The sequence below is a fragment of the Neoarius graeffei genome, chromosome 5 (assembly GCF_027579695.1).
Source record: "Neoarius graeffei isolate fNeoGra1 chromosome 5, fNeoGra1.pri, whole genome shotgun sequence".
Lineage (NCBI taxonomy): Eukaryota > Metazoa > Chordata > Actinopteri > Siluriformes > Ariidae > Neoarius > Neoarius graeffei.
The window spans coordinates 32339971-32352762 of NC_083573.1; the positions used below are offsets into that span (position 1 = coordinate 32339971).

General features: G+C 39.9%; 1 protein-coding gene across 1 annotated transcript in view; it reads right to left on the reverse strand.

Annotated features, from left to right (window-relative positions):
• vars1 (valyl-tRNA synthetase 1) overlaps positions 1–12792 on the reverse strand; it is a 113498-nt gene that overhangs the window by 61555 nt on the left and 39151 nt on the right. Inside the window, exon 10 of the mRNA XM_060921557.1 lies at positions 1352–1433. Coding sequence (XP_060777540.1) covers positions 1352–1433 — 82 coding nt within the window. The remainder of the gene's footprint in view (positions 1–1351; positions 1434–12792) is intronic.

The window sequence follows — 12792 nt, forward strand, 5'->3', positions numbered from 1 at the left end:
TCCAGCCACAGAATGGCCTGATATTTTGTGAGATATTACAGAAAAAAACATACATCACAATGGCCAAATTTCAGAGGGAACTAAATTTCACAGATTTTATGAAAAATCAATAGGCCGTCTAGCTTTAATAAAAGGCTTCTTTGTTATTATTAACTTTTATAAAATATACCTTTTAGTTAATAGGCCATTATATTTTACTCCGCGAGCTGGCCTAGTGGTTAGCGTGTCCGTCTCTCGATCGGGAGATGGTGAGTTCTACTCACGGTCAGGTCGTACCAAAGACCATCATAAAACTGGTACCTACTGACGTCTGGCAAGGCACGCTGGAATACAGATGCGAGTGGGGAGTCAAACTCTCGCGGTTACCAGAGGACTAGCCCCCCCACCGTAACCCTAGCTATGTAATAGGTGAGAGGCTGAGGGCTACGGAAACAGAGATCGGCGCCACCCTATGCGCCACATGGCATGGGAAGGGACTTTGACTGATTTTTGATATTTTACTCCAACCTTTATAAAATTTGGTTAAATAACCATTGTTGGTGACTAAGACAATGATTTTTTTTTAATATATATATAACAAGAATAATATTTATGATGACCAAGAATAGGAAAATGTTGCAGTTTTTCAGTAATAAAATTTTCATTTAGTTTTTTTTTTTTTTTCCAAAAACAGAGGACAAATCGAATTAACTCATGAACTGGGTGAATCATTACGTGCCTAGTACACTATGAATCAAATAAAAATCATTTAAAAAAAAAAAAAGAAGATTACATCTTAATATTTTCTCTCAAAATCCTGTGGCCAAATTACTCTCACAACTCAAAATATTTATTCTAACATGTACTCATTCGTATTAGATACTTGTATATTCCTCATATCTTTAATGATTTGGTGTTAACAAAACAGCGTTCATCATCAACACTGGACTTCAGCAGCCGCATATCACTCATAAAACAGGATTCTCACATCCATATAAATAAGCACTTAAAAAAAAAACCACTGCTGTATCTTCAGCTCGTCTTCCACTATATATCAGGAGCATTCCTGTAATCCATCACCTGCCAGGCTAAAACGCTCAGATTTGATTTTCCTCAGATGAGCTGCTTAGACGTACTAGAGAGTGGTGCATTAACTGTGTTTACTTGCAGTTGATCAATGTGGTCTGCAGTGGAACTGCAAAGACATTAGACATCTTGGAAAAATCAAAGAAATAAAATTAATGGAGTGTCTAAACAAAGCTTTCACCCGACTCCACGATGCTGTTGAAATTCAATTAAAGCTGAACTATCTAAATGATGTGTCAGACCATGTGTGTGTGCACGGGCGTGTTTTTTTTTCTTCCATACTCACAGGATCCATAGTGAAACATGCTCGGTCCCAGTCCAGGGAAGAGCCGAGTTTCTTCAGCTGGTGGTAGATCCGATCACCCTTTCTAATGACAGAACAGACAGAACATCCCTCTCCTGTGTTTTACTGATTACATTACAAAACAGACAGACAGACAGACTATACAGAAATACCTGAGGGGGGTACTGACTAGATCATGGACACAAATAATGACTATAGTATGTATAGTTTTAAAAACACCGCCTCATACAACTAAACATTTATTTCATATGAAAAACTGATTAAAGGTGACATAATGAAATGTCTGAAACGTTTTGGTCAAAACACCACAAGAATAAAAACACCACAGCTCCCTGCTCACCCTGTCTACACAGTCCTGTTCAAAATGGCCGATTTGAGAGCCTGTTCCTTTAAATCAGTGATTCCCAACCACTGTGCCGTGGCACATTAGTGTGCCGTGAGAGATCATCAGGTGTACCGTGGGACATTATCCAATTTCACTTAATTGTTCTGAAAATTATTATTTATTTACTGCAAATAATTTTATCTTCGTTCATCTATGCCAGCGACGTATAGTGACAGGCAGAACAATTAAATACTCTTCCACTAGATGGCAGCCAGTAGCTAATTAACCTGTGTATCTACCTGTTGCCATTCAAACAATAGAATTAGTAATGCTTCGGGTGTGACGGCGGTGATAGCGATGGATAAACATTTGAAAAGAAAAAGTACACAATCCAAACTGGGTCCTGGAGAAAATTCTGACCCAGATGAAGGCCCTAGTATGAGTAGAGGTCAGAAGAAAGAAAAAAAGTGATTTTCCACAACCTATCTATGCGAGCTGGGCTTTTCAAGCATGACTGCTATAAAAACTAAAAAAGGGGAGTGACTCAGAGCTGTTGAAGATCTTCATGTGTGTTTTTCTTCAATTCCTGCGAGTATATCAGCTTTGTGTTCAACTAAACAGGCCCAGGTTTCACACTGAGTAAGTAAATTGTGAGTAAATTGAGACTAGATGATCATTATATTTCATTATATATACTTCTTGTGACATTTTTGTTTGGTGGTGTGCCGTGGGATTTTTCAAATGTAAAATATGTGCCGTGGCTCAAGAAAGGTTGGGAAACACTGCTTTAAATGATAACGAGCCACGGCAGACCCCACCCCCCTCTTCCACGGGCCAGTCAGGCAGCACTTTCCTCATGAACATTCATTTACAAAGGCAGCTTTCAAGCCATGAGTCGAGGCACTCAGATGAGGGGGCGGGATTATGCTATCGAGCTCCTTGTGACATCCGTCTGCATAGTAAATTGAAAGTTTTTGATCGCTGTGTACCAACATAAAAAAAAAATACATCCAGCTTCACAAGAGTTGAATATTTTCCCATCTCATCTCATTATCTCTAGCCGCTTTATCCTTCTACAGGGTCGCAGGCAAACTGGAGCCTATCCCAGCTGACTACGGGTGAAAGGCGGGGTACACCCTGGACAAGTCGCCAGGTCATCACAGGGCTGACACAGACACAGACGACCATTCACACTCACATTCACACCTACGGTCAATTTAGAGTCACCAGTTAACCTAACCTGCATGTCTTTGGACTGTGGGGGAAACCGGAGCACCCGGAGGAAACCCACGCGGACACGGGGAGAACATGCAAACTCCGCACAGAAAGGCCCTCGCCGGCCACGGGGCTCGAACCCGGACCTTCTTATTGTGAGGCGACAGCGCTAACCACTACACCACCGTGCCACCCGAGTTGAATATTTTATAGGAAAAAAACCCTGAAATTTTCAGAATATGCACTTGGATTTGCATGATACTCGTTACTTTTGACACGGCGATCTTTTTTCTGAACGTTGACGGTGGGCGCAGCCATGTTGGATTTTGGTTGAAAGCTGACGACGCACTACCCTGTGACGTTAGACTCTAGCTCGCTTTCTACTGGTCAACACTGGCTGAAATCGATACCAGAGGTCAGGAACAATCATGACCCCTGGTGGGCCTTTCACGGTGATTTCAGTCAAACCAGAAGCCGGCCAGAGACAGCGGAAGTTCTGGTCACAGTCAATGGATGTGTATCCTTCTGTGGAAAACAATAAAAATACTGGATTCTGGAGGATAGAGAAAAAAAAAAAAGAGAGGGTTCAGGGATGTTAAGCATATTGTTTTGAAGAAGTCATATTTGATTAGAAACATGTAATGCATAGTGCTTTTGAGCGCCACTCTCTGAAAAGTAACGCGTGTGGAACTGTGCTGCCACCTTTTGCCTTGTTGTATGCCAATTAGGCGAGTTGTAGAAACGAGAATACAGTCAGAGAGGACAGATTTAATACTTTAAAAGGAATCTACACTACTGTTCAAAAGTTTGGGGTCACCCAGACAATTTTGTGTTTTCCATGAAAAGTCACACTTTTATTTACCACCATAAGTTGTAAAATGAATCGAAAATATAGTCGAGACATTTTTCTGGCCATTTTGAGCATTTAATCGACCCCACAAATGTGATGCTCCAGAAACTCAATCTGCTCAAAGGAAGGTCAGTTTTATAGCTTCTCTAAAGAGCTCAACTGTTTTCAGCTGTGCTAACATGATTGTACAAGGGTTTTCTAATCATCCATTAGCCTTCTGAGGCAATGAGCAAACACATTGTACCATTAGAACACTGGAGTGAGAGTTGCTGGAAATGGGCCTCTATACACCTATGGAGATATTGCACCAAAAACCAGACATTTGCAGCTAGAATAGTCATTTAGCACATTAGCAATGTATAGAGTGGATTTCTGATTAGTTTAAAGTAGTGCTGTCAAAAATGTCGCGTTATTATCGCGTTAACTTGACTCAATTTTAACGGCGATAATTTTTTTATCGTGAGATTAACGCTCTGTGACATGATGTAGGTTTTTCATAAGCTTTTGAAACTGCCAGGAACTTGGAACAGAGACTTTGCTTAGAAAAACGATAGCAGCTAGACTGTAATGCCACACCCCGCACAGCCAGAGTCCTCCGCCCTCCCCCCAAAGAACCAGCACGGGCATGGCGCGCTAGCCCCGCGCCTCGGGACGAAGAGCCACGGTGCTCGGCTTAGGTTTCGTTTTCCCATCGGCGGCTCCAGCCCGACTTTGCAGTGGCTGTGACAAGACGTGTTATGCTCTGCAATAAAAAAAAATTGGTACAAAGCAAGCCCATTCACTTTTTTATGCTGATAAGAGAATTACAATGGTTTTTCATGTGACAAAAATGTGCGATTAAATTGCGATTAATCGTGAGTTAACTATGACAGTCGCGACATTAATGGCGATTAAATATTTTAATCGCTTGACAGGACTAGTTTAAAGTGATCTTCATTGAAAAGAACAGTGCTTTTCTTTCAAAAATAAGGACATTTCAAAGTGACCCCAAACTTTTGAATGGTAGTGTATGTAGATTGTTATTATCTTTAATGATCTTTAATTGGGTTTGAATAATTTGGTACGAGGGCCAGCAAAAGTACCTACAACCAACAGTTCTGGTCATGCCATTGCTCAGTTGTTGAAATTGATTTGGAGTAGTTTAAGCCATCTCACTATGCAAAGAACGCAATAAAATTTCTAAATAAATTAAAAAAAAAAAAAACTCAAGCAAAAGGTTATTTTTAAACTCTGAGCAACTGATATGTTTTGGGCACAAGAATTGCTCCTGAAGGTGCTTTACTTTACTTTCTCAAGATGGATGTATATTGCTGGAAGCGGCCAAATAAGACTGACGGGAGAAAAAAAATAATAATAATAAATTAAAATGGCTACAACTTCTGTTCTATTTAACTTGGAGGGAAAATAAAACCAATTTTGAATTCAGAGCGCCATACCCTTTCTTTTGATACGCCACACTCCTTGATCACAACTAGATTTAAAAATGGCCTGTCAGTGAAAGTGAGTTTTTCCAACATATGTCCCCTTTAAGATTTAATAAGCACAAAACAATTACATGCCCCCCCCTTTTTTTTTTTTTTAAATATTGAACGCGTCTACTACACAAGTTCCTTTGAATTAGCGGTCACTATAAGAACTGCTACATTATTCGAACAAGCATATTAATATAAACCTGCGATTTGAATTACAGTCAGTACTTTTGTCAGAGCTACCGGTATTAATTAAAGGAGAACTGAAGGCAAATTTTTTATTATCGAAATTCTATTTCTCTCATTTTATTAAATATTGGAATGCATTTTTGATCGCCATTTTGCAGAGGTGGAAAAACTGGATTGACAAAGTATAAGTCCTGCTTAGGTTTTCCTTCTGCCTGTGCTCTCAACACAGGTGATTTCACCAATTAGCTCATCAACCTGGCTTAGGGGATGTGGTAATTAGGATAAGCTGGTTCATTGAATTGGCTGGAGCAAAAATGTGGCAGGGTTTTTACTTTCTGCACCCGGGTTTTTCCACCTCTGCTATTTTGTCACTGCTATAGCAAGTTATGAGTGTTTGAAATATGCTCTGTAATATATCAGTCTGTATGTCAAAGCAACGGCTGTAAACGAGATTCGTTGAGACCTGTGCGAGACATCGTAGGACGGAAGTAAAACGTACAGCGGAAATCAAAGTCACCAACATCTGCCAACGTTGTCAAAAGACGCGCGCGCCCTCTTTCGAATGCTGACGTAAATCAAGCCGGAAGTTTGTTTTGTTTTGATAGCGATCAGGAAAGTTTGAAAAAAGTAGGCAGTAATCGTCATTTAAACTAATTTTTGTGCAATACTTCGTTTGGAAAACAGTTTTCAAAATGGCGGCACTGACACCTGGCTGGCACTTCACGTTCCGAAGTCTCGCAAAAGTCTCATGAAGATCGCGCGGATAAGCGACGCCTGCCGTGGACCAAACGAACTAAATTCAACATGGCTAAAAACCGAATAGGCCGATAAGTATAATATTTATCCTCCTAGGACTTAGCGGTCACATGCGTGGACAGCACTTTATGGAAATTCAGAACAAGAATCCACATATGTGGACATACTTTTTCTCTAAAAGTACATCTTATCAAAAGACGATGCTTAGTTTTTATTCTAATCAGGTTCTAATAAGCCCAAATAGCAAAGAGAAATAAAAAATGCATGTAAAAAAAAAAACAGCTTGGGCCTTTGGAGGTTAATTGCAATGAGTTGCCAATACGAGTCACGATATAAGGTTACGAAAATGTCATTGAATAACACGTTAATTAAGAAATAAAGCAAGTTTAAAAATGACTTCAGTTCTCCTTTAAGCAACACCTTCTAACCAATCAGAATCGTGAATTCACCAGTACTGTGGTGTAAAATTCAATAATATCTAACAATTTTAACAGTAGTCTATAGTAATCCCTACCACAAACACACTTAAAAATAATTATAAAAATTATTAAACCACAGCGTACTCGATTTTTTAATATCTGATTGGTCAGAAGGTTAGCATTTTGTTTCTGTATTAACAGCATGGCTTATACACTAGCTTCTGACCAACACGGACGATAGGTTTATATTCATTCTTGCGACTTGTATTGTGGACAATTCACAAAATCTCATAACTTATAAGAGAAACATAATTTGGTCCGTCATGTGCTACTTTACTTATAAAATTCAGGGCCCGTCTCCATTTATAATTCCTCAGGCCCCACTAATTTATATATATTTAGGCACTGCTGAAAAGCAGAGCTCCCAATGAATGCAAAATGTGCTAGTAAATAATCCCATGTTATTTTTAAAAAATAAGCCAGGGGTTTCATTAAGGGCCAACGCCCGGCGCAAAATCAGACTATGATCAGCCTGGCGCCGGTTACTTTTCAAAGTACCTCAACCAACAATGCTTGTAGATTTCCTATTTTCCATGACCTTTTCTTTCCTTTGGTTATCAGTGGTTATTTTCACGTTCTTTTACACTTTTTACTGCGTTTGTGTATTCACAGCAGCTTTATGGCCTTGACCTTCAAATCACGTCAGCTACACTGTATGAAACCTTGACGCTGATTGGCTGCTCATCGCGGTGCCAGAAAGCTCACTTTTGATTCGCTACAGTTCAAAATGAAAAGGCGACAGAACCAGGCAAACTTATCCAGATTCTTTCCAAGTTTGGCAAGAAAGGTGCCCAAAGGAGGAGAGATCAGTAAACAAATAACTATTCTTATGAAAGCGTAATGACCAATGCAAAATGCTAACTTTGGTGAAGTTGTTGAGTCTTTCCATAACCGTCTCATGCCGTGGTAGCACACAAACACAGGACATTTGGAGAAGCTTAAATAAGATATTATGTAATCTAATAGGCCTAGGTTCATTTAAAAATAAAAGAACCGTGAAGACGCTTTTCATTTTTTCCAGTGTAATTTTGGAGACAGACTGTCAGGAGACAGTGGTGGGACTTCATCAAGGATCTGCTTTGAGTCCTTTCTTGTTTGCCGTAGTGATGGATAGCTTGATGGACGAAGTGAGGCAAGAGTCACCATGGAACATGATGTTTGCGGATGATATTGTGATATGTGGTGAAAGTAGAAAGGAGGTTGAGTTGGGTTTAGAGAGATGGAGGTATGCATTGGAACGAAGAGGAATGAAGATGAGCAGTAGCCAAACAAAATACATGTGCATCAATGAGAATGGGGATGAGAGAGTGCAGCGAAGATGCAAGGAGGAGACGTAAAGAAAGTTGGTGTAAGGATTTATTCTTGATCTCAGTTTAACCAAGACTGACATGTGCAAATATTGTGTGTTTAATACCAGCTGAAACCAGTATTTTGCTTATGTGGAACATTCCATTGCCCGGTGCTATCTTAAGAACAGGCTGTACATCAGAAATGTCTGAACATTCTGCTTATTATTGCATACCGTTGCGATAACATGTCCTGCTCTGCTGCAGATAACTTGACCCACTCACTCGCACGTAGCCTTCACCCCCCCCCCACACACACATATACATACATATACATATATATATATACACATATACACATATATATATATATATATATATATATATATATATATATATATATATATATATATATATATATATACACACACACACACACACACACACACACACATATATATCCATACATACACACACATTATATTTATATATATATATATATATATATATATATATATATATATATATATATATATATATATATATATATATATAAAAATCTCCTGTTTTCTGTTTGTCTTCTGGCGAAGTTGTGAATAAAAAGACTGTGAAACTAATTTTTGGGATCCTGTCTTGTTTCACGATTCGCCCCAGAGCTCTGGGTGACACGAAGGGACCGATCTGCGAGAGGGTGATCGCTCCGGTTGGAGCAAGAGGAAGAGACAGTGAATCTCTGACCTAACAGTTGGTGAATTCAAGTACCCGGGGTCAACTGTGCAGGAAAATGGGGGCTGCGATAGTGAGGTGAGAGTGTGCAGGCAGGGTAGAGCAGTTGGAGAAGGATTTCGGGAGTCATTTGTGATAGAAAAGTCCCAGCAAAAGTGAAAGGTAAGATGTATAAGACAGTAGTGAGACCAGCTGTGATGTACGGATTGGAGACCGTACCCTTAACGAAGAGACAGGAGGCAAAGTTAGGGGTGGTGGAGTTGAGGATGTTAAGGTTTGCGATAGGAGGTTGGACAGGATAAGGAACGAGCACATCAGAGGGACAGCACATGTGGAGAGCTTGGGAATGAAGCTAAGAGAGATGAGACTGAGATGGTACGGGCACATTCTGAGAAGAGATGCAGAGCATGTTGGAAGGAGAACGTTGAGGATGGAGCTGCCAGGGACACGAAAACAAGGAAGGCCAAAGAGGAGATACATGGACGTGGTGAGAGAGGACATGAAAGTGGTAGAGAAGGATGCAGAAGACAGGGAGCAATGGAGACGAAAGATCCGCTGTGGCGACCCCTAATCGGGAGCAGCCAAAAGAAGACGACGACGACTGTCAGGAGACAGTGACAGTGCCGGATGATGTTCACTACAGTACTGTTGGCAGTGTTGCTAGGTTAAGGTCAATGAGGATACTTGTAGTTCAGAACTGGATTCCAAATCTGCTGGTAGTGGGAACGGACATCTATTTGTGTCTCCTTGTGAAACACTTTCTTTTTTTTTTTGCGCTAGTCAGTAGTTACTTTAAGACTAGTCAGTCAGTCGTCATGGTGACTAGATAACAGCTGCAGTAGCTGCTATATGTATTAGAGATGAAAGTGGAGCAAAGAAAAAAAAACCCTGAACTTTTGAAAGTCAAACTAAGATATTGGGGGGGGGGGGGGGGGGGCAACATCCCCTGAAAATATTTTAATAACAAACACGCAAACCCCTGCATTCTAGTGCATTTTATTACTTATTTTCACTAAAACAAGTTACAACTTTTAAGCCTTTTTCTTTCATGTACATTTATGATTAACACGTCAAAAATATCTAATTTAATTCCCCTAGTTAATGAGTAATTTTCAGGAGTGCGTTTAGAAAACGCGGTGATTTTCCTGCTACACAGCTCATTACTTTGAAAAAAAATCAGACAGTTGAAGGTAAACTCAGAAAAATCCCAAAACAGTGCTGTTAAAAAGTAAAGGTCTGGTAGAGTTTCTAAAGCTTTCAGGTTTCAATGTTGGGGACGTTGAGCCTCGTTTATCAATCTTTTAGTCGAGTTGTGCGTTTGCAGAAGCTAAAGTGAACTAAACATTTCCAATTCAGATTTATGCGAGTTGAAGCCAACTGTTTACATTAGTTCATACTGTCTAAATTTAAACACACCAATGAATACCACATTTCTCATATAAATCAGGGGCGGAGCTAGGATTTTTCATGGGGGGGGACTGCCTGGCAGCCTGAGTGCATTATGTAACAAAAAATAATTACCATTGCTAGTTTTAGGCAGCTTAGAAACCGGCTCTTCCATTATTGCTGTTTCTTCCACGTTTTCTTGATGCTGTGTTCTAGAAACGGCACTAAAACTTGGCTCTGAAACCACAAAATGCAACTTTGATGGAAAAAATATATAATAAATTGCTTTCCTCTCTTCACGTCGAAAGGAGGAGGAAAGTTTCGCTTGTTTTGACATGGCGAATTATTAACACGAGGAAATACTTGTAATTCGCAACTAAAAAGACTGCAGCTACACTGGCAGCTTGAACATGTTTTCTAGTGCGATTGTGCTGCGCTTGCGCAGAACGGTGCCAGTCCTGCGTGCCTTAGCTCGTGCACCTGAAGGCGTGCCTTGGGCGCGCATGCCTAACGAGCTCCGGTATGCGCGCCGTTAACAAAGAACACCTGTCTTTAATCAATGTACTATGTTTGGGCTATTTAAGGACGGCGCCCATGCAAGGATGATGAAGTATTACGCCGCGTCTAGGAACGCGGAAAATCCGGGAAAAAAAAAAAATTTCTCCATTCGGAAAACCGGAGATTTTCAAGAGTTTTGTCAAATATCCAGATTTCCGGGTAAATCCGGAAGACTTTCATCCCTGACGTATTCTGTTCTCTGAACAGAGCCTGCCCCCCTCTGAACAGCCTTCCCTGCTTTAATCAGACTACTTCTAGTTTTTAGGTTTGATCTTGAACATATGTAATTGGACTCTATGCTTTAGTAATATTGCATTATATTTATTATTAATAAATAAAAATAATTAAGGGTTGTTTTACAATCAATCAGAGTACAAAGTTTTGTGTCACAGGGGTCCAAAATTCAAATTGATTCAAGCTGGTTCTTGTACCAGATTTTAAGTGAAGGACAAGTTAAAGAACAGATTTCAGGTCATTTTTTGACGTGTGTGTATGGTAGTTTTGTGTAATCTGCTATAAGATAAAGAAGATTAAGTGTCGCTTTAAGCAGGGCTGGGAGAAACAAATGAAGTGATTCTCGGAGAGGACTTTTTTTTTTTTTGACAATTCAGAATCCACTACTTCCATAGTGCTTTTAAATATAAGGCTGTAAGCTTTGTGTTAGTTGTCTCTAATATTTATGTCCCAATATTTTGACCACATTTTAGGATGAAAATAATCCTTTTGTTTTATATTGAAAAATTAGCTGTCTCGGAGAGGACATTTTTTTTGACACAATTACATACTAACTTGATCAAAATAGTCTGAAAACTTACTGGCATTCAACATTAAAACTTAACTATGTTTCCAATGATATGGAACCAAATATGTGTTTTATGGTATAAAGAATGATTTAAGTGCATCCCTTTTGGAGCAACCTGTGGTCAAAAAAGCACTTTTTCTAAATGACACGAGTAATTTTGCTAAATATGACATATATTGCCATACATTCACCAAAAATAACGTTATCACCAAATTTTAATTTGCATGGTAAATAGAGCTATCACAGGGCTACAATAAACAACCAAGTTTATTTAGTCAAGCCTTTTGATATTGAAGATAACTGTTAAATGGGATTTTTAGCTTGCGTACCCTGATTGTAAAACAACCCTTAAGCCTTTTTATCCCTGCAGGTTAGTTTAATACTAAAATTATATTTCAACAACATAGGTTTAGGTAAAAATTCATGTTTTATTGGCTGACATTACTACTGCATGTGTAGGCTATTAATTACACTAGCATGTTATTCTTTTGGCTCATGCTATGCCATACACTCAGTTTCATGCACAAACTGATAATAAAACACCCATAAACCAGGCCCGGCTATCACACGCATTGCTCCACCCCCTACTTCCTTCTTTCCACCCCCTTCATTTCTTAATGAAACTCCTGTAAGTGCTGGATAAAACCCCATCTACCTTATGTAAATAAAGATACAAATTTCATTGTCTGGTGGTCAAGTGTTTAAAATACGCTGCCTTGCCTTGCGCATACGATCGGGTGCTCTGTGGCGATACACGTACGTCATTCGTACATATGTAAGGATGTTGTACGGTCGCAAAAGCCATCAAAAAAATCAGGTCGCTGCATTATTATATTCTCTTAAGTATGGAGCTTAAGGGTGGCACGGTGGTGTAGTGGTTAGCACTGTTGCCTAACAGCAAGAAGGTTCTGGGTTCGAGCCCAGCTGGGTCTTTCTGTGCGGAGTTTACATGTTCTCCCCGTGTCTGTGTGGGTTTCCTCCGGGTGCTCCAGTTTCCCCGACAGTCCAAAGACATGCAGGTTAGGTTAACATGAGGCATCCTTGGGCTGGGGTGCCCTTGAGCAAGGCAGCTAACCCCTAACTACTCCCCGGGCGCTGTTAGCATGGCTGCCCACCGCTCTGGGTGTGTGTATGTGCTCATTCCGCACGTGTGTGTTCATAGCTTCAGATGGGTTAAATGCAGAGAGGAATTTCAGAAGTGTACATGTGATGAATACAGTTCTTGAAAGCTATGAAAAATCAATGCTTTAAGCACAGACAGACTACGCTACAGGACGAATCATTAAAGGAGACCTGAAGTCATTTTTAAACTTGTTTTATTTCTTAACGCGTTATTCAATGACGTTTTCGGTTTTAGTCACCTTATACAGGGTGTCTACAGG